At 40.7% G+C, this 23,236-nt stretch overlaps 2 protein-coding genes across 2 annotated transcripts; one reads left to right on the top strand and one right to left on the bottom strand.

Annotated features, from left to right (window-relative positions):
- Positions 1–308: 308 nt before the first annotated feature.
- Positions 309–2,859, top strand: LOC147446004 (uncharacterized). Its single transcript, XM_086524661.1, has 3 exons — positions 309–863; positions 1,011–1,521; positions 1,610–2,859. Exons 1-3 carry the CDS (start codon positions 309–311, stop codon positions 2,857–2,859), a joined length of 2,316 nt encoding a protein of 771 aa, XP_086380787.1.
- Positions 2,860–7,921: 5,062 nt separating this feature from the next.
- On the bottom strand, positions 7,922–19,329 carry LOC147446005 (uncharacterized). Its single transcript, XM_086525324.1, has 3 exons — positions 16,134–19,329; positions 10,984–11,040; positions 7,922–8,405 (listed from the first exon to the last, which is right to left on the bottom strand). Exons 1-3 carry the CDS (start codon positions 16,564–16,566, stop codon positions 8,377–8,379), a joined length of 519 nt encoding a protein of 172 aa, XP_086381450.1. The 5' UTR covers positions 16,567–19,329; the 3' UTR covers positions 7,922–8,376.
- Between the last annotated feature and the right edge of the window lie 3,907 nt (positions 19,330–23,236).

Genomic DNA, 23,236 nt, shown 5'->3' on the forward strand with positions numbered 1-23,236 from the left:
CCAACAATTGGGAGGGTCAACAACAACATCCTTGCATTGTTTTTGAAGAAGGAGGATTCTCTAAAATTGAGCATTATTGTCTATCTATTCGTTGCATTTATACAAATGCAACAATCTTGAAGCATGACTCTATGATTGCCCTCTACCATGGAAAATGCTTGGTCCACAACTTGGGTGGCTTAAATTTTGTGTGCTCCTTTTGTGGTGCATGTGCTTGGAAGGTTGAAGGTAGGTCCATACGCACATTTGTAGGTAAGTATTGTTGCTTATCAAGAAAAGTCAAATTACTTCCTTTGAGTGATCCGCCAATGGAGCTCAAAGAATTGATGAAAGGTGGTACTACCAAGAGCAAAAAATTTCTTAAACACATCAGAGCATATAATAATGTAATGGCTTTTGCTTCTTTGGGTGCTCATGTTGATGAGAAACTTACGCGAGGGAGAGGTGTGTACACTTTTAAAGTTCACGGTGCCATCTACCATAATATTGGACCCATGACACCGTGCGAAAGAGTGGATCAGATCCCTCGCTTTGCACAATTGTACTTTTTTGATACAGAGAATGAGATCAACAATAGATTGCATCATGTGCCAGATTTAGATAGAGATTCCTTGCATAGTTTGCAGGCTATGATGCATCGTGTTAACCCATATGCAAATGCCTTTCGGTTTGCTGCTACAACAATGGGGAATGAAGGAATCCCAAACATGAAGATGGTCATTACTGAAAAGCGTACAAATGGTTGGCAATATTTAGCTCCACGTGGATCTGAGGTTGCAGCAATTATGCCAGGGCAAGGAGATGGGAGCAAAATCGGCCATCGTGATATTGTATTGCAGTATTGTGATGGGGGGCTTAAAAGGGTCTCCACCCTACATCGATCATATATGCCTTTACTATATGTTCTATTATTTCCTAATGGAGAGGATGGGTGGCATCCATATATACCGCAAACTCCCAATGAGCAATAATTTATTACAAAAAAACAATACTACACTTTTAGGTTGCAGATTAGGAGTGGCACCACAGAATGCCTTTTATGTGGAGGACGATTGTTGCAGCAGTACATTGTTGATACCTACAGTACTGTGGAGGAGTCAAGGTTATTATGGTTTAGAAACAATCAGAGATCAATTCGTGCAGAAGTGTATCAAGGCCTTGCAGACATGCTTGCTTCCAATGACAATGCGCATGGGGTCATGGGTGTTAATGTTGGAAGAAGAATTGTATTGCCTTCATCTTTTGTGGGGGGACCTCGGTACATGCAGCAACTCTATCAAGATTCTATGGAAATTGTACGTAAGAGAGGAAAGCTTGATCTATTCATAACTTTCACATGCAGCCCAAGGTGGAAGGAAATAGAAGATGCGTTATTGCCAGGACAGACTGCTTTTGATCGTCCTGACGTGACTACACGTGTCTTTTATCATAAACTCAAAGATTTGATGGACTTGCTTCTTAAAAGGGCTATCTTTGGAAAGGTTGTTGGACATGTTTGTGTGATAGAATTTCAGAAGAGAGGTCTCTCATATCTTATTGATTCTTGCATCCGAATATAAGCCGACAGAGATGTGGCATTATGATAGAATGGTTTGTGCTGAACTTCCAGATAAAAATTTATTTCCTGATTTGTATGATGTTGTGAGTCGTTGCAATGTTCATGGTTCGTGTGGCGCATTGGATCCAAATGCTCCATGCATGGTAGATCGAAGATGTAGATTCAAATACCCAGGCGAGTTTTGTGAATCTACTTCTGTTGATGGTGATGGATATCCAAGGTATATGTGGCGAGATGATGGTCAATATGTGGTTCAAAAGCAAGAGAGGCTTGATAATAGATGGATTGTTCCCTATAATCCATTGTTGTCTCTTAGATATAAAGCTCACATCAATGTAGAGATATGCTCAACCATATCAGCAGTAAAGCATCTCTATAAGTATGTGTACAAAGGACATGATAGGGCCACAATTGTGCTCCAAGATGGAGAAGGTGTTCTTGATGAAATCAAGAGTTATTTAGATGCACACTATGTATCCGCATTAGAGGCAATTTGGAGAATTTTTGGATTCTCATTGCATGATGAAAAGCCTGATATATTGCGTTTTCAAGTGCATCTTCCACAACAAAATATGGTTGCTTTTGGAGACTCTACTGACATATCCAATTTGGTGAATAATGATGATAATAGAAAGACAACACTTACAGAGTGGTTTGTAGGAAATCAACAATATCCAAAAGCAAATGATTTATTATATATAGATTTTCCCTCCGAATGGGTTTGGAACCCCACTTATAAAGTGTGGTCACATAGGCAAAGAGGTGATACTATAAGGAGAATGTACAATGTTGTTCCCAATGCAGGCAATCTTTATTATTTGCGTATGATGCTTACCATATGCAAGGGTTGTAAATCATTTGAGGAGCTTCGCACTTTCAACGGACAAACCTATGCCACTTTCAAGGAAGCTTGCAGTGCCAGGGGTTTGCTACAAAATGATGATGAATGGTTTATGTGTTTGCAAGAGGCATCATGTACAAGTACCGGCTTGCAATTAAGACAACTATTTGTTATGATCTTGGTATTTTGTGAGCCATTATGTCCAGGTACAATGTGGCACCGATTCTCCTTGGAGCTTTCTGAGGATTATGTTTATGATTTGCATGAATGTACAAGTGATGAGGATGTATGTTATGAGATAGCTAAGAATCAAGCATTATGTAGCTTGGACTCTCTGCTTCAATCATATGGGAAACGACTTTGTGACTACTCTGGGATGCCCGAAGTAGACTGTTCTGTATTATCTGGATGTGGGAGTGGTTTGATAGCAGAAGAGAGGATGTTCAATGCAAACGAGTAAATGACTTTAGCCATTTGTATGGAAGCATCTTTGAATTGTGGACAAAGAGTTGCTTATAACAAAATCATGCAAGCAGTTGACTCATCAAATGGGACAATTTTTTTCTTGGATGGACCCGGTTGGACTGGGAAGACTTATCTCTATAATGCACTACTTTGTCGTGTATGTGGTCAATAGAATGTCGCTTTAGCATGTGCATCCTCGGGAATTGCAGCTTTACTTCTTAGCAATGGACGTACAGCACATTCGAGATTTAAGATACCAATAGAAGTGCATTCTGAATCAACATGCAACATCAAAGTAAATAGTCAACTTGCAGAGCTTTTGAGATTAGCATCATTGATCATCTGGGATGAGGCTCCCATGGTCCATGGTTATGCTTTTGTGGCCTTGGACAGGACATTGAGAGAGGTTATGCAAAGTGATGCATTGTTTGGGGGAAAGGTGTTTCTCCTTGGGGGTGATTTTAGAAAAATTTTACCAGTTGTTGGCTGGTCACTTTAAACTAACTAAGGATATGTGTCCAAAGACACAAGAGGAGATAGCCTATATGTCTAAAGTTCCATATGCTGCAGCGGTAGGTTCTCTAATGTATGCTATGGTCTGGACAAGGCCAGACATTGCACATGCAGTGGGAGTTGTGAGTAGGTTCATGGACAACCCAGGTAAAGAGCATTGGCAAGCTGTGAAGTGGATACTTAGGTATCTAAAAGGGACAACAACAAATGCTTTGTATTTTGGAGGAAGTGATATTTTTCTTCAATGGTACGCTGATGCAGATAAGGTGACAAAGATACTCGAAGGAGCATTACGAGCTATGTCTTCACAGTTGGAGGAACATCAATAAGCTGGGCTTCAAAGCTGCAGAAAGTGGTCTCACTTTCTACCACGGAAGCAGAGTATGTAGCAATGACGGGGGCAAGCAAAGAAATTCTGTGGCTTCACAGATTCTTATAAGAGCTTGGATTCAAACAAGACAATTGTGCCTTGTACAGTGATAGCCAAAGTGCTATCCATATTGCAAAGAACTCAACCTTTTATTCAAGGACAAAGCACATTGAGGTGAGATATCACTTCATACGCACTCTTTTGGAAGAGGGACATCTAAAGATAGAAAAGGTGCATACAAGTGAAAATCCTGCAGACATGTTTATAAAGGTGGTCAACAAGGAGAAGTTGAGCTTTTGCTCATCTTCAATCAGCATTCAAGGATAAGAAGCCAGGATGGAAAGCAATCATAGGTTTGGTTTGGAGATCAGTCTCCAAGTGGGAGATTGGTAAGTATGGAGCCTGATTTACCCCTTGTAATTTCTATGGTAAAAACGCACATTTGTAAGGCCCCCATTATGAGGAGAAGCCATTGTGCGTGAAGGAAAAGCACTCGCCGAAAACCAAAATTTTCATGGCAAAAAATCGCCGGAATATTCCTTTTTGCCGGAATATTATGGCCGGACGGCGATCGAAAAGTAGTCGAAAAACGACCAATCGGTTGGCCGGTGGTCGGAAGTGAACGGCCGGTGGCCGAATTCAAAAGCGGACTTGTCTTCTCAAGGGCGGCCACACATGGGCGGATTGGAGGGTCCGATTTGGACTTATTCACACAAGGGCGGCTACAAATGGCTGTCTGTCATAAGAGAGGGCAACCCTTTTGGCCTATAAAAGGAGGCCATTTCTACACACATTTCATAGTGTGAAGTTGATGCAACAAGGTGAGTGTGAGGTGGTGAGAGTGAAGCAAGGCGATAGCTCCATTAAGGGTATAATCCCTTTGTAAACTACTTCTTGTTTTGAAGTACTAAAGCCATTGAGTGGCTGCTTTCCCGTGGACGTAGCCCACAATATTGGGTGAACCACGTATATTGTGTGTACTCTCTCTCTCTCTCTCTCTCTCTACTCTATAATCTCTTGTGTGTGAAATCTATCTCTCTCCATTAAGTAATCTACTCAAATATCTATTTAGCTACGTCGTATTTCCTAACACATGGGTCCTGGATTCAAGAAACGTTGGTGCCCAATTGAATCTTCCACTCTTGTTCTTATTGGACTTACGTATCCAATTTTTGGTCTTGTTTGAGTCTTTGTGGGTTTAAATCACTTGAGGTGTACATAATATTGGTGGAGTGGTCCACCAAAGTATGTATACCTCTCTAGCTCCTTATGGTCTATAGGAGAGTATTAACGGACACGCTTATCCATCACAACCACTTGGATACTTCTCCACTCTGTGTATTTAAAACATATAGTCTCTTATGGTCGGTCAGCTCCTCGATGCGGGGTTCATCACATCTACTGTAGAGTGTCCGCTCTTCGTTGTTGGACTTATATAGCCCCACTTAAGTGTTGTTTGTATTAAGCTACTCCGTCTCATTAGTGCATCTAAGCACCGCATTTTGCTTGTCCAACTTGGGCGGTTCATCCACTAAATCCTCATCTACCTTGTCCTTGGTACCAGTCAATTCCCATTTTTCCACAATAAAGGAGTTGTGTACAACTAGGTACATCATTCCTTCCCGGTCAAAGTATCTGTCTCTGTTATAGTCCACATCTACAAGGTCTTGAACTCACTTGGCTTGTTTTCCAACTTAACACAATAGCTGTCCATTCCATCCTTATAGATTTTGGCTTTAAGCTCGTTCCTGAATTGAAATTTTCTATACAATAATATGACATCATATGAATGTCAAGAAGGACCTATCCCCGTGGAAGTTCCTTCCTTAAAGTTCACCCTGTTGAATTCCTCAGCCATTATGGTGTATGATCTTTCTGATACTTTCCTCTAAAATGGCTTCTAGAGGATGCAGTGGGTTTTGATTCACACTACCTTCAGTTGAGCGGTTGCTCACTTGGTCTCTTACACTAGGATTCCTATTCTGGTACAATCTTCGTGATTGCAAATACATGAAAAAATGATCTTACATAACCCAAACCTTGCTACCTCATTGGCTAACTTGTATTCTCCAATTTGTCTTACTTGTTGGGTCGTACTCTCTAGCACTTGCAAACTGTCAAAAACTGCTTGATGGCTATGATTTTACAGCCACTCTTACTAGCTCAAGCTTACAATTGATAAAATTTTATCTGACACTTTCAATAACTTCAAAATTTTTCTCATAACATCCACAATTCAAGTCCAATTTCAATTTTGAGAAGACCACCAAGTTCCTAGAGACTATCTCTATCTGTGGTGAAAGTTTGCTCTTATTATGTCTCAGAGGAACATGGATCATGATCCATGTTGGGAGGCCAAACTGGCTTTTCTTAGCTCCAACAGAATTAGCATGATTAGTAGGTCCTTTGGTACTAAATTTTTTGAAACTGGATTTTTGGATTGGAATTTAGGTCAATTTTGTTACTTTCTTTCAATGCTTGGTGATATTGGGCTTTTGATTTTGTTTTTGATATCCCAGTTCAGTTTTGAAATGACCTTTAGGTTCCCTGTGATGTGCTCTAGCTATGGTGCAGGTTTGGTATCAATCTGTGACAGAGGAACATGGATCGTGATCCATGTACCTAAGTGCAAGAATGCACTGAAACTTGGCACACAGTTTTCCCTTGGTCGGTTTTTGTGGGATTTGGACTCTTTTAGGCCAACCAAAAGTCAATCCTTAGGTCTGTTTTAGGGTTTTCACCTTGAACTATTTTTTGTCCTTTCAACCCACTTTTTGAACTTTTTTGACAAAAGTTGTTTTGGGAAAAATTCTTCAAATCTTACTAGTTATCCCCCTGTCAAATATCAGGTCAAAATCTAGATGAGGTACATGGATTGCGATCCATGTTGACCCAATTCTCACCCCTTCTTGATTTGGATGCTCTTTTTGCAACCTATTTTTGGCCAAACTCAAGATTTTGGTGTTTGAGAGTTAGTTTGAACAAATGAGGGTAATTTTTAGTCAATTGGCCATAGAGGTACATGGATCGCGATCCATGTTGGGCGGGCAATCCGGGAAAAAACGGTCCAGTTTGCCTCTTGCAAGCTTGTATATCCCTTTTTGCCAGGTTTTGTTGAGTTTAATTTAGCTCTAAAGCTCTGGCCATCAATTTTGCAAATTTTCAGAGTTATGGTCTTTGGTACCAAAATAAGGTTTCGGATAGTTTTCACCCTCATCCTTTTAGCCCCAATTGATGATGGAAATTGTTACTTAACCTACTTCTATAAACTAAAATGTATCTATAAACATAAATGAGTTTAACTGTGTAGAAATGACAACAAAATGTAAGATGAAACAGTCCTTTTCAAGCATAGGGAAAATCAGAGAACGAAACACTTCTTCTACTTCACTCACAACTCTCTTTGCTTATAAGGGGTAGAACTGGCTGGTCCTTGACTCCAGTCTCTACTAACACTAAACCTACGTCTAGCTACTTTACTGTCTAGGTGTAAATGGAATGGGAGTCAAAATCTCTGGAAAGGATTTTTTCGTACAACTAAGTCACTCACCACCTAAGGATCGAGTTCCCCAGTAGTAGGGCCAATGTTAGGGGTCGCTGCGCGACGAAAATCTGTATAGCTATCTGGCGCTAACATAATGTCAATACGTAGGGAAGCGACTCGGGATGGGGCACGAAGACTCAATGAGATTGTCAATCTCGAAGAACTAAACCTAAACAACTATTCATACATCTACAATAGCAAATCAATCACTTTCTAGTCGAAAAATCAGCTTATGTCCAGTCTCACTGCTCTAGGTCATCATGCCTTTTTGGCATCCAAATGGATTCGGAATGCAATGAAACTTAAGGAGAGGTATTACAACACCTAAGGGCACAATCCTACCAAGTTCTGCAGTCATCTGGGAAGGTACAAAAATCACTATCCATCCTAAGAAATGTATAGAAAACTGAAACAGAACTACATGAAAAGGTTCCCTTCAGGCTTACAAACACTCTTCCAAGGTCAAAACATAAAAATTTAACCATTTGAGTCCTCAAATCAACACATTTAGCTCACAGACAAGATGTTTCAAACCACAACAAATTATGAATGATTACACTTAGATTAAAGAGCACGAGACAAGGAACACAATGTGCTATTCAGAATCAAATTCTAATTATTAGACAAGGAGAAAGGTTGATTACAAATTGCAACAAAAATACAGCTCTGAGTCGACGTCCAATAATTCCCAAAGATAATGATAATATTTATTTCAAACTAAGGGTTTTGACTTAAAAACTTGGGACCCTTTTCCATAGCCATTGGCCACTTTACAAGGCTTGTAGGTTCTAAGTGGGTAATAGAGGATAACAGGCTAGATTACACTTCAAGAATAATTAATAGGAAAATTACAAGGCTTATTTTGGCAAAAAGGTATTGAATACAACAAAGTATGACGTGTATCTGGGTTTTTAGGTGATAGTCCACCAAACATTTATGTAGTCATCATCCAAATTTATGGCCCATTTATATATATAAACACAGGATCTTTAGAGAATAGTGATGATGTACATATGAATTGCGTAAACTCTACACAATTAAGATCTTTGTTTCTCTCGCTAATCCTCTTTCAATGTTTGTGAGGTTTAGATGACATTGTCCAATCGAGATAAATCTGGCACAAACAAAAGAATGTTACTTTAGCGGCATAGACGCGGGGCCTCTGGCTAGGTGGATTTTGAGGAAAATTGAGCCAAAATACACACAGACAAATAATTTTACATGTTTAGACCCTACAACACCATGATTCAATTACATCAAGCTTTTTCCATATTGCTCTCATTCCCTCTTGAGCCAAAATACACACCGGCAAAGAATTTTACCCTTTTAGAGACCCTACAAACATCATCATTGATTTACATCAAGCTTATATAGCTGTTACACTACAAGCTTTCTCCCTCTTGATCTCGTTCTCTCTTCCACTACAAGAGGTGCTTAAGCTTAGCGATGCTCATTGTGTGATGCTCAAAACTCGCGACGACGCTATAGTCGCCGCTATATAGCGACGCCTATATCAACACTCATAGAGTCGACTATATCGATGATGACTCTACATCTAAAAGTAACATGAGAGCGCTAAAACTCATATCTGTGCCAGTTTTGATGCTCTTGCGTAAACGACAACAAAAACAAGTATATGCCATGACCTCCCTTTCATGCACAGCAACACACACACACACACACACACACACACACACACACACACACACACACATGCACGAAGAGGAGTGAGAGCTAGGTATGCTCACTCCCTCTCCACTCTCTCATGCTCCCTTCCCTTCTTTTCTTTCTCCCTCCCACTCTCTCTCTCTCTCTCTCTCTCTCTCTCTCACACACACACACACACACACACACACACACACACACACACACACACACACACACACACACACACACACACACACACACACACACACACACACACACACACACACACACGAGTCACTACTGGAAGCAACGGTATTCAACCTTCAGGTTCCATGTATCAAAATTCATCTCAAAATTTTTGGGATTGGGAAGTCCCGAACACCTCGGCAAATTGGTGGACCTCCTCCACAAAGATCTTCTATCAATTTGCTTGTGTCAGAGAGTCATATCCATGGAAGATACAATGGAATTTGGGGTTTCCAACACACAGGGCAATGGTGGTTATACAAATTTCAGTCAAATTGGGATGCTCATTATGTGTACAGACACAAAGTTTTTCTTTGGAGAATCATGGTAGGGGCCCTACCCATTAAGGAGTTTCTAGCAAGAAAAAACGTGTCACCAAGATTATGTATCAGATGTTCAAAGCTCAAATCAATGAAACAACTTTTTTAAAGACTGTATGCATGTAAGAAATTGGTGGAATTCACTTCAAGATTATTGTATACTTTATTGGCAGATTAAGAATTTAAAGTATAGGATGCTTTTTGGACTGGTTCAAACTCAGGATGAGGATCTAAAGCTATGCTTGATGTCCCTTAGAATTTGGATGCTTACACTCGTTTGGGAAGCTAGGAATTTGGATGCTTACACTCGTTTGGGATGCTTACACTCGTTTGCTCTCATGGATCTTCTCTTTCGTGGGGTCTTTTGAAGATAAGGATGAGAGAGGGTTACCTTGTTATGCCTAAAATATTGCAAATTAAGATGCAATGTTACATTGAGCTTTTATATCTTGTATAAAGCAATGTAATATAACAATAACTTTGAGAGAGAGAGAGAGAGAGAGAGAGAGAGAGAGAGAGAGAGAGAATGTACACACACACACACACACACTATATATATATATATATATATATATATATATATATATATATATATATATATATAGAGAGAGAGAGAGAGAGAGAGAGAGAGAGAGAGAGAGAGAGAGAGAGAGAGAGAGAGAATGAGAGAGCTAGAGATAGAGAGAATGAGAAATCTAGGTTTAAATTTAATGTTTTAAATCTAAGGTAAGGATTATGGTTTTGATTTGGGGTTATATATATATATATATATAGAGAGAGAGAGAGAGAATGAGAGAGCTAGAGATAGAGAGAATGAGAAATCTAGGTTTAAATTTAATGGTTTAAATCTAAGGTAAGGATTATGGTTTTGATTTGGGGTTAGGTTTATGTTTATATATATATATATATATATATATATATATATACATATACATATATATATATATATATATATATACATATACATATATATATATATATATACATATATATATATATATATATATACATATACATATATATATATATACATATATATATATATATATATATATATATATATATATATAGAGAGAGAGAGAGAGAGAGAGAGAGAGAGAGAGAGAGAGAGAGAATGAGAAATCTAGGTTTAAATTTAATGGTTTAAATCTAAGGTAATGATTAGGGTTTTGATTTGGGGTTAGGTTTATGGTTTATGATGCAGAGAGATATGTGCATAAGAAGGCACGTCTAGAGGGTAGCATGGTAGAGGCTTGCCTGAATTCAGAGTCCCTTGTGTACATTGGAGAGTGGCTCTCTGGAGCTCATTGTGCAGGCGATATGCTTTTGTGCTCCATTACATATCTAGGATTGTGATGTGCAATCTTGGTGTGAAAAAGAACATGACAGAGATAAATCATTTTTTATGCTTCACAACCCATGATGCAAAAGTGGATTTCATAGTATGAGGATGCAAAGCAAGAGCGACAAAGTGCACACCTTGAGTGGAGATGGGGAATATGACCACTGGTGCATTATCCGGTGGGTCCGGAGAGCCTGTCAACGTTCATGAGCTTAAGATGGTTGTAGAATGCCTTGAAAAGAGCACAACAGAATGGCAAATAGGTGAGTGAGTGAGGAGGAGTGGGAGTACTCAGGAGGAAGCAACCCCAAGGTATGCTTATAATTTAAGACCCGTGGCATATCTTTTGTATTGACAGTCACTTATTATTGTTGTTGGTTGTAATATAGTCATACATGATAGCAAATTAGCTAAGACATGGTAGACCAAGATTTGAAAAATCAACTCTCATACACATTGTGTGTTGCAAAAGTGCTTGGACACTCTCTGTTTCAAGGGGTGGAGGCCGCTTGTAATCTTGTGGGTCCAAAAAAATCGAGGATCTTATTTTCCTCTAAATGAGATCCCACCACATCCATGTCCTATCCTGTTGTCCATGTAGTCTAAACTAGCTCTAATATACATCTTTTTGAGACTGTTTACTAGAGAGAGAGTTTAAAAAGCAAAAGCTCCTTTTTCTTTGGACTATCACATGGCAAACACATAAAGCTTTAGTATGTTTAGGACGTTCATTGTCCTAAACATTATTTTAATTTTAGAGGGGGAGACAAAATTATACTTTGACTAAGTATAAGATATAGCGATGATCATTTCACAAAAACTCAAAACGGCAACGTAAGTGGTTAAGGCAATCCATTAAGCCAAAGATGTATTTGAAAGTAAATAAAGACATACAATCAAACTCTTGCTTATTAATTAACCATCTTTATTGGGGAAACTATCCATGCTTGGTTGCCATGGTTGTGCCGAATAATTTGAATTAGACTTTTTTTTTCTTGTTTTTCTTGCATTATAGCTATACACTTCTAGTGGTCCACATCTTGTTTCATAACACAACAGAGCTAGCCAAAATATGATTTTTAACTAGATAGTCAGTCTCAATAGTGTTCGTAATACAAGACACTAGTGACATGAAACGTTCCTTAAACTCCTTTAATATTTGTTAAAAGGTGGGAGATATTTAATTCAAAAGTGAAAGAAGACAATGCTCACATGTATAATTTTAATAGAGATGCAATTAATTTTTCAAAAGATAACCAATAACTCAAGCGTGCGAAATGACTCCATAGGATTTAGTAAAAAAACATGATGGGTGTCAACAAAAGCTGGTAATAATAGAGGGGGGAGGAGGAGTCCCACCAAACGCGTTTCTCTCTCAAGAGCTCATCAGTGGTGGTGCTGCTAGCAAAGTGTGTTTGTAAGGGAGGAGGGGAAGGTAGGGGTTTATAAAGGGTGCTTGGTTGAGATTTTTTTTGATAGCTAACAATATTTTTGAAAAGAGTGGAATTAAAGACTAGGTACCAAGGTACATGGAGAGGAGTGAAATTTAAAACTGGGTACTATGGTACATGGAGAGGAGTGGAATTTAAGACGAGGTACAGGGAGAGGAGTTAAGAAGAGTTAAGGTGATTTTAGGTGTAGGTCAAAATCCAAGGTACCAGGGTACAAAGTTTAAGAGAGGAATTTTTTGGAAATAAGAGGGTGGGATAGAAATGAGAAAGAGGGGCTACTTTAGGTGAGAAGGATAGTATGCCAAAATTAAAGTGGTTAGACATTTATGAAGGTGACATAAAAAGAGTTTAAAAGGTAAGACTAGGGGAGGGGTTCAAATGTCTCCAAAATTTTGAGATACATAGAGAGAGAGAGAGAGAGAGAGAGAGAGAGAGAGAGAGAGAGAGAGAGAGAGGGTAAAATGAAGGGAGAAGATGTAAGAAAAACTGACAAATGGAGAATTTTTAGGAAGCCAAAAGAGTAGGTAGGGGTGGTGTGGAAGGCATAAAGAGTGGGGTAAAAAAGTTTGTATCAAGGGGGGTGTACGCTATGTACCAAAAGGCTATGAAGATTGGGTCCGGAGGTCCAGCAAATGGTAGGTCTATGGAGGTGGGAAAGATTGGCATAGAGTTGACAGGCTTTAGAAATGGGATTGCTAATACATTGGGAGGGAAGCATTTTTCTAGTGGTGGGTGTGAAGGGAATTTTGAGCACAGTGGGTGGATTTTTTGTTATTTTGTGTGATTGTAAGAGGAATGAAGTGCGAGTGGGGTAAAAAAGTTTGTATCAAGGGGGGTGTACGCTATGTAACAAAAGGCTATGAAGATTGGGTCCGGAGGTCCAACAAATGGTAGGTCTAGGGAGGTGGGAAAGATTGGCATTGAGTTGGCAAGCTTTAGAAATGGGATTGCTAATACATTGGGAGGGAAGCATTTTTCTAGTGGTGGGTGTGAAGGGAATTTGGAGCACAGTGGGTGGATTTTTTGTTATTTTGTGTGATGGTAAGAGGAGTGAAGTGCGATTGAGGTAAGAGGCTTTGCAAAAAACTTTTAGAAGAAAGTTGGTTGGGTAGCCCTTAGCCCGAAGGCGTAGGTAGAAAAGGTTGCGGAGGTGGAGGTATCCCTTCATGGTTGATTCCCGAATAATATACCTTTTGAGCTCTGAGATGATGAAGGCAACCTTTTGATGGGTAGGGTGCCATGAGATCCAAGGGATGTAGTTATAGACATTCAAAGGTTTTTGATAGCAGTGGGAGTCCAAGAGGCTAGATGAAGTGAAGCGGGTACCTTTAAAGAATTCAATGTCAAGGATAATGGCATGGGTATGGGAGATGATACTGGAAATTTTAATGTGCTCTTGAAGAGGTTCACCATAAGAGTTTAAGAGATGGGTAAGGGTATTACGGGATCCCGTCCATAATCCAAAACCATCATCAACATAACGTTTGAAATAGAGGAGGTTAGGGTTGAGTAAGAGGGGGCAAGAGGTTTCCAAGTGACAGAGGAAGAGACAAGCATATACCACGGCAAAGTTTGAGCCCATGGCGGTGCCTTTGGTTTGTTTCCAAAATTTTCCTTTAAAAGGGATGTAATGATGGGATAGGATAAGGGAGGCAAGGGAGAGGATAAAATGGGTTTTGTGAGGGTGAAAAACATGAGAGATGGTAGATTTGAGTGCGGTGAGGCCTTGAATGATGGGGATGCTAGGGTATAGGGCTTCTACGTCAAAAGTAAAAAGGAGGGTGTTAGGTGGAAGGGGGAGTTTGTTTAAGTCTTGGATTAGAGTGAGGGAGCTTTGTAGGTGTTGCTTTTGGCAAAGGATGATTGGATAGAGCTCAGAATGGAGCCAAATAGAGGCTTTCTCAAAGAGGTAACCTTTATAGGAACATATCGGTCGAGAGACGATGGATGGTTTATGAAGTTTAGGGATGAAATAGATAAGACAAGGTTTAGGGGGTTTGTTAAGGGGGGAGAGGATAAAGTTGCGTTCAATAGAGGGGAGGGAGGAGTAGCGGAGTGTGATAGAGGAAAGAAGGGAAGCTAAGAAGGCAAAAGGGATGTTAAGGCAAGGCTCATAAGTGGAGCGGTCATTGAGATGTGAGAAGGCATCTTTCTCATACCAATCTAATGGTAGGATAACAACACCCAGGTTTTTGTCGGCAGGTTTTATGATTATTGAAAGGTCTAGGGAGAGGCTTGATAAAGCTTCAATGACAAAACGGGGTTGTTTTGAAAATGGAAAATTGCAAGCATTCAAAATGAGGTTAAAGTTATGTCGGTTAGAGGAAAAAATATGGTTAAGGTTGGGATTTAAAAGAGGTGGTTTCCAAAGTGGGTTGGTTTCCTTAAAAGGAGAGGGGGTGGAAGGTTTAAGGTCTTTGAAGAAAAGCTTAAGGTTGAGATTTCTTGATAAATTGTAGTGTGAGTAGAGGAGCAAGAGGGGGGAAGGGTTTGGAGGGGAAGGGATGTATTTTAAGCCTAAGGCTAAGCAACGGCTTTCAGAGAGGGAGAGGACTCGAGGTGCCAGATTGTGGATTTTAAAGTTAGATATATCATGCTCCAAAGTTGAGACTTGGTATTTGCCAAAGAGCAAGAGTTTGTAGCCTTGTGGATTAGTGAGTGGAAGCCACATCTTTTTTATTTTTCTTCCTTCGTGAAGTGGGGGCTCAGGAGTGGCTTTTGAAATCCATAGATATGGGAGGAGGGGGGTTTGGAGAAGCAGAGGTGTACCAAAGTGTATGGGTGGCTAAACCCTAATCCCTCCTCCCTTTGTCTTTTCCCGAGTGGTTTGCCTTGTGGTGGGTGGTATTATTACGGGAGTGATCCTTATTGTGTGGGTGTGGTTAAGGGTGATTGATGATTTTTTGTGGTGGAAAAGAAGAGGAGGAACCAAGGGAGATGGGTGTAGGTTTGAGGGTTTTGAGAGGGTACAAAGGATAGGTAGGGGTGTTGGGGAAAGGTGAAAATTTTGGTTTTTTACATAAAGGGAAAGGTTTTTCAAGGGCGGGTTTGTAGGATGGTTGAGGAGGCCGTTTAATGCGGGTTACATAGGAGGGTTGGGGACGGGGTTGGTGGTGGTGGTGGGGGGAATGCTCTAGGCGGTAAAAAAGGTTTTTTAGAATATGGATGGGTGGATTTTTTGGGTGGCGGTGACAATACCGGCTTAGGTGGGGAGGCGGGAGGGGAGGCTTGAGACGTGGGGGGTAATGAATGAAATTTTTCTTTGACAATTTGTTCTACAAGTTCTTTGATGGTTTGCTCCTTGGGGAGTGAGAGTAATTCTTCTTCAATGTTGTTAATGGCCTTTTTTCGGGCAAGTTTAGCTACATCCTCTTTTGTGGTGGCAAGGTGTACATTTACAACATGGGTTTGAATATCCAAGAGGAAGCTATGGAGGGATGCGGTGTTCCATTGTTGTAGCTTGAGGCCCCAAGCATGCTTGGAGACTAAGGGGATAGAGACTTGGAGGAGCTTAACAATGAGATCGTTGAGCCGTTCTTCTTCTAAAGCATGATAGCCGTCAAGGTAGGTTTGTAGATTATTAATGAGGATGGTTTGTGCTTGTACCAATGCTTTTGTGCAATCTAGTTGATATCTTATGGTAAGTGAGGTGAACTTAGCATTGAAAAGGGCTTGAGCTTGTGTATCCTCTAGGGATAGTTTGGGTGGCTTTATACATAAACTATTGGGTGCTCTTTGATTATTAAGAAGATCTTTGAGGTGATTAAGGAAGATTTTAACTTTACCTAATTTACCATAAAGTTTCTTATATTCGAGAAGAGAGTTGGAGATAATACCCTCGAAATCTTGAGGTTGCTTGAGGTGTGGAAGCACTTCTTCATTGGTATGGGGGTTGATCGAGGATAGGCCACCATGTTGAAGGGTTGGAAGATTGTCGGTTTGGAGTGGATTGGTTGTAGGCAAAGAAGGGGTGTTTTCATTATGGTTTACGTCAAGACTTCCTTTTGCGAGCACCGAAGAGAAATCAAAGGACTCCTCCAGAAGTTGCTCCAATTCTTCCGTGATGTTCTCATAGGGGTTGGTTGTAACGTCTTCTTTGTTTGTCGGAATTGGAGTCGGGGTGGTCGGACGAGACGACGAAGTCTCCGCTCTTGCATACGCGACAGCCGAAATGAAGCCGGGGAGTGAAGGGCCAATAGCCGCCGAGGAGGAGAGATCCGAAGTGAGGTTAGCTTGAGGTTGTGGTGGGGTTAAATTGTTGGTATCCATTGCCTTAGAGAGCGTAACCCCAAGTTTGTAGGGTAGGGATTCCGAAGGTGGCGGTCTCAGGGATCAGTGGGTAAGGGTAAAATAAAAGATAGGTGCAGTGATTAAGTGTGCACTCTGCCGGGCCCAATTGTCAAGTTAGCTAACAAAAGCACAAGAGGAGAGCGTGAATGGGGCTTAAAATGTAGGTGTATGTATGTGTGCTAATGCGCAAGTAAGGCCTCCGCTTCTTCCGGGATTAGGCGGTAGCAGTAGGCGACGTCCCTGTCAAGGCTTCTTCAAGCCTTAGTTTACCAAAAGGATTCCAATTCTTCCGTGATTTAGGTGGTAGCGGTAGGCGATGCCCACTGTCAGCACCTCTTCAAGCCTTAGTTCACCAGAGGAATCTTCTGAGGATGGAAGTCGCGACCGGGGTTGAGAGGGGCTTTTTGCTGAGATCGGCTAGCTTAAGCAGTTTGAAGAAGAGTGAGCGTGTGCTAGGCACCGTATGCAACTGTGTGATGCAAATTAAGCTAAGACAGGGGAGGTGTGGCGGAGCTTGTGTAGCGGGGCCTGTTCAGCGCAGGGGCTGTACTGTATAGGGGCCAAAGGGTGAACGGGTTGACGCATGTATAGACCTTTAGCCACAGCAGTCCATTGAGTTTGAGGGTGTGTCATGAACAACGAGGTGAAGGCCGAGGCCGGCAGTGGTCGTGAGTGCAGGAAATTTTGTGATGCAAGATTGGGACCGACAGAGCAGGTGGCAACAAGGACTACCACTTGTAATTTAGGCTTGAGGTTGCAAGCTTTGCATAGTCGTGGGCTCGCTGGCAGAACTTCGGTCTGTGTTTATCTTGGTGGAAGACCAGGTAAAAGGCTAAAGCCTCTTAGTTTGAAACCTTGAAGCAGAGGCGAAACAGCAGAGGGAGCCGTGCAATCGGCCTGTAAGGGGGAGCGAGCAAGCGACACGTGTAGAAGAGCAGACGCCGTCCAGTTGGCCTGTGAGGGAGAACGCGTTAGTGCCAGGGGCGGTTGCTGCAGGTGCGAGCAGCAAAGCAGTTGGGAGAGAGAGACAGCAAGATGAAAGTAGGCTTAGATTGAGGAGGGTAATGCTGAGGCTGAAGTGCTGAAAGGCCATAAGGCGCAAGTGTTAGTGTTGGCAAAGGCATAAGTTGTAGATGGGTAAAAAACACAGAGTTATAGCGAAGGGAGCCATAGCCAGGGTCGAAGCTGAAGTGTGTTGGGGTTGTAATAGGAGTTACTTGGGTAGTTTTTGCTAGGTAAGCTAAAGGGAGAAGTCCGTTGTGCTGTAGGGGGGACACCCAAAATCTTGGGAGAGGGGTGGAAATAAAATAAAATAAAAACAGAAGGCGCCGTTATCCAAGTTGTGAAGCAAAAAGGCTTGGTTTTTTAAAGAGGAAGCTTGGTTCAAAAATCCAAAAGAAAGGTAAGCCGTAAGGGTGTGGGCGTATAAGAGAGTAGCGACACCAAGTCGAAAAGGGTTAGAGTAATTGAAATTGGAGTTTGTTGAAAGCGCGGAAAGGGGCGGGGGGGAAGGGAAAGGAAGGGAAGGTGGGGCCGTGCAGCGCTTATGATGTTTAAGATCAATTTTTTTTCAAAAGATAACAAATAACTCGAGCGTGCGAATCGACTCCATAGGATTTAGTAAAAAAACATGATGGGTGTCAATAAAAGCTGGTAATAATAGAGGGGGGAGGAGGGGTACCACCAAACGCGTTTTGCTCTTAAGAGCTCATCAGCGGTGGTGTTGCTAGCAAAGTGTGTTTGTAAGGGAGGAGGGGAAGGTAGGGGTTTATAAAGGGTGCTTGGTTGAGATTTTTTTTGATAGCTAACAATATTTTTGAAAAGAGTGGAATTAAAGACTACGTACCAGGGTACATGGAGAGGAGTGAAATTTAAAACTGGGTACTATGGTACATGGAGAGGAGTGGAATTTAAGATGAGGTACAGGGAGAGGAGTTAAGAAGGGTTAAGCTGATTTTAGGTGTAGGTCAAAATCCAAGGTACCAGGGTAAAAAGTTTAAGAGAGAAATTTTTTGGAAATAAGAGGGTGGGATAGAAATGAGAAAGAGGGGCTACTTTAGGTGAGAAGGCCAGTATGCCAAAATTAAAGTGGTTAGACCTTTATGAAGGTGACATAAAAAAAGTTTAAAAGGTAAGACTAGGGGAGGGGTTCAAATGTCTCCAAAATTTAGAGAGAGAGAGAGAGAGAGAGAGAGAGAGAGAGAGAGAGGGTAAAATGAAGGGAAAAGATGTAAAGACAATTGACAAATGGAGAATTTTTAGGAAGCCAAAAGAGTGGGTAGGGGTGGTGTGGAAGGCATAAAGAGTGGGGTAAAAAAGTTTGTATCAAGGGGGGTGTACGCTATGTACCAAAAGGCTATGAAGATTGGGTCCGGAGGTCCAACAAATGGTAGGTCTAGGGAGGTGGGAAAGATTGGCATTGAGTTGGCAGGCTTTAGAAATGGGATTGCTAATACATTGGGAGGGAAGCATTTTTCTAGTGGTGGGTGTGAAGGGAATTTGGAGCACAGTGGGTGGATTTTTTGTTATTTTGTGCGATGGTAAGAGGAGTGAAGTGCGATTGAGGTAAGAGGCTTTGCAAAAAACTTTTAGAAGAAAGTTGGTTGGGTAGCCCTTAGCCCGAAGGCGTAGGTAGAAAAGGTTGCGGAGGTGGAGGTATCCCTTCATGGTTGATTCCCGAATAATATACCTTTTGAGCTCTGAGATGATGAAGGCAACCTTTTGATGGGTAGGGTGCCATGAGATCCAAGGGATGTAGTTGTAGACATTCAAAGGTTTTTGATAGCAGTGGGGGTCCAAGAGGCTAGATGAAGTGAAGCGGGTACCTTTAAAGAATTCAATGTCAAGGATAATGGCATGGGTATGGGAGATGGTAGTGGAAATTTTAATGTGCTCTTGAAGAGGTTCACCATAAGAGTTTAAGAGATGGGTAAGGGTATTACGGGATCCCGTCCATAATCCAAAACCATCATCAACATAACGTTTGAAATAGAGGAGGTTAGGGTTGAGTAAGAGGGGGCAAGAGGTTTCCAAGTGACAGAGGAAGAGACAAGCATATACCACGGCAAAGTTTGAGCCCATGGCGGTGCCTTTGGTCTGTTTCCAAAATTTTCCTTTAAAAGTGATGTAATGATGGGATAGGATAAGGGAGGCAAGGGAGAGGATAAAATGGGTTCATTACATATCTAGGATTGTGATGTGCAATCTCGGTGTGAAAAAGAACATGACAGAGATAAATCATTTTTTATGCTTCACAACCCATGATGCAAAAGTGGATTTCACTGTATGAGGATGCAAAGCAAGAGCGACAAAGTGCACACCTTGAGTGGAGATGGGGAATATGACCAGTGGTGCATTATCCGGTGGGTCAGGAGAGCCTATCAACGTTCATGAGCTTAAGATGGTTGCAGAATGCCTTGAAAAGAGCACAACAGAATGGCAAATAGGTGAGTGAGTGAGGAGGAGTGGGAGTACTTAGGAGGAAGCAACCCCAAGGTATGCTTATAATTTTAGACCCGTGGCATATCTTTTGTATTGACAATCACTCATTATTGTTGTTGGTTGTAGTATAAGTCATACATGATAGCAAATTAGCTAAGGCATGGTAGACCAAGATTTGAAAAATCAACTCTCATACACATTGTGTGTTGCAAAAGTATTTGGACACTCTCTCTTTCAAGGGGTGGAGGCCGCTTGTAATCTTGTGGGTCCAAAAAAATCGAGGATCTTATTTTCCTCTAAATGAGATCCCACCACATCCATGTCCTATCCTGTTGTCCATGTAGTCTAAACTAGCTCTAATATACATCTTTTTGAGACTGTTTACTAGAGAGAGAGTTTAAAAAGCAAAAGCTCCTTTTTCTTTGGACTACCACATGGCAAACACATAAAGCTTTAGTATGTTTAGGACGTTCATTGTCCTAAAAATTATTTTAATTTTGGAGGGGGAGACAAAATTATACTTTGACTAAGTCCAAGATATAGCGATGATCATTTCACAAAAACTCAAAACGGCAACGTAAGTGGTTAAGGCAATCCATTAAGCCAAAGATGTATTTTAAAGTAAATAAAGACATACAATCAAACTTGTGCTTATTAATTAACCATCTTTATTGGGGAAACTATCCATGCTTGGTTGCCATCGTTGTGCCGAATAATTTGAATTAGACTTTTTTTTTCTTGTTTTTCTTGCATTATAGCTATACACTCCTAGTGGTCCACATCTTGTTTCATAACACAACAGAGCTAGCAAAAATATGATTTTTAACTAGATAGTCAGTCTCAATAGTGTACGTAATACAAGACACTAGTGACATGAAGCGTTCCTTAAACTCCTTTAATATTTGTTAAAAGGTGGGAGATATTTAATTCAAAAGTGAAAGAAGACAATGCTCACATGTATAATTTTAATAGAGATGTAATTAATTTTTAAAATATTCAATCTTGCTTTAGTCATCATAGAAATTTAATGGCCCATTTACATATCTTTGGTGCACCGGATGAGAAACTTGATCGAGGTAGACGGAGCTAGCCATGTCGACAAACCGAGAGGAAGAGATGAAACCGATTATGGGATTAATGGTTGCTATTTTGCAGAAACAATATTCAAATCAAGTACAAAATATGAACCAAAATTTGGATGCCAATTTGAAGACAGAGAACCAAGAATTCCAGTAGTTTCCAAAAGGTGAACTAGGTGGATTTGAAAAGCAGATGAACACAATTTTTTTTCAAGTGTCAGAGTCAAAAATAGGAAAGAGGGAATCCAAAGGGTCAGATGACTAAAAAAAAGTGATCAATGTTGTAGCAATTGGCCCTTGAAAATACCAAACGCTCAGTTTTTGATCAATTGGAGGATTTTTGATTGTTATGATCCAATAGGATACATGGATTGCTATGAAGAGGAGCTAGAGCTGCATGGGGTGCCAAAAGAGAATAAGGTTTTAAAATTCGATAGGTGTGTGATCCCACAATTTATTGAGAGAGTCCAAAAACTTCAACAACAAAATTTGCATAGCTGGAGCCACTTTAAAGCTACTGTCATCCGAGAAAGATGTGATCCAAGTATGTATGAAGATGATGAGGATTGTGTTAATATGCCTACCTATGTGGAGGTTGCAAGTAGATTAGGGCTAAGCTCAAAACTGCTATTGATGAATTATTTCTTGACGTGATAGGCTATTACAAGATAAAGATGATGAAAAGGTTGTCCAAATTGTCTATGAAAATCTTGGAATTGCAAATTCCATGCTAATGGCTGAAGTTGAAGACTTACATGGTCGAGAAAAGCATGAGCATTCAAAGGGTTTGTACACACATGAGGGTTCATAGGGTGTGGATGTACATGAGCATCTACATGACTTGTGTATATCATATTTACAAGGTTTGGATACACCAGATTTTAAGTTCTTGGATTTTAAGGGCTTGGATGAGCAAGGGTATGTGTTTGAAAATCCACATGGTGATGATTTAGAGGGGTGGTAGACCCCTTCTTTATCAAGATTTTGTGATGCAGAGCTCTTAATATGGCAAAGTGATCGTGAATTTGATGATGCTTTTTCAGAGGGGGTGCATAATGAATTGCAATCTTTTGGTGTTGCATATGGTTGGGTTCATTGTGCCGATGATATGGACAGGGACGTAGATGCAATTTTCAATATGCATAGTGAGCTTTATGCTACAGAAATTGAAAGATATTTGGATGAGGGGGAGAAACTTGATGAGAAGTCTACAACAGATGTGGCTAGTATGCATAACATATGTAGAATGCCTAGTTTGCAGCCTAAGATATGCAGGGTGGAATATTCTTTTGAAGTGGAAGACCTAGAGCTTATGTGATTATTGAATGAAGCTTTGGAAGGCTTCTCAATTACGGATGCAAAGGGTACCAAGCAATTTGGTTTCGTGCATAAGCATGTTTATCTAGATGTGGTTGATGGTGACCTTATGCAGGTGTTGGATGATGCTCTATTTGGTTTTGGGCATATACAAACTAGGGGAATGTTTTCTGATGCATCTCGGGAATTCAATGAAGAGGATTTTTCCAGAGACTTGATGCATCCATACATGCATGATCAAAATTTCAATACTAGAGGGAGTGAAGCTGCATTGCCAATGCTCCTACCTGTGATAGATGGTCAATAATTAGATGAGCATGATGCACAAGGGAGATGGCAATATCGAATGTTGCTTGATGCTATATGCTATATGGGATTTTTTGTTCCCCTATGATATAGGGGATTTTCTACTAGCTTTTGATCCAGGAGGAGACGGTATTATGCGTGGTTCGGGGCAATTGATCAATGTGCCAATTGATCCGGGTGGAGATGGATATGTGCATGGTTTGGGGTGATTGAATTATATGCCATATGATCCAGGTGGGGTTCATGATGGTTTATGGGTTAATTCATGCTTATGCTCTAGTGTTGGGAAATTCTCGTGTTTTCCCTATGATCTTGGAGGAGGGTATATTCTAATAAGGCCACATATTGAAATTTTCTCAAAGCATGCTCATAGTGTGGCAATGCTTATAAGTTTATAGGTTTTTGCTTGCAGTTTGGAATAATGATTGCCAGCGATTGGAGGCTGTGCAGGTTTAGAGGGGGTGGATGTCGTTCCGCTTTGTGGGCATATATGTGGTGAAAGGCAT

The sequence above is a fragment of the Adiantum capillus-veneris genome, chromosome 12, assembly GCF_014529385.1.
Source record: "Adiantum capillus-veneris isolate H3 chromosome 12, ASM1452938v2, whole genome shotgun sequence".
NCBI classification, from domain to species: Eukaryota; Viridiplantae; Streptophyta; class Polypodiopsida; order Polypodiales; family Pteridaceae; genus Adiantum; species Adiantum capillus-veneris.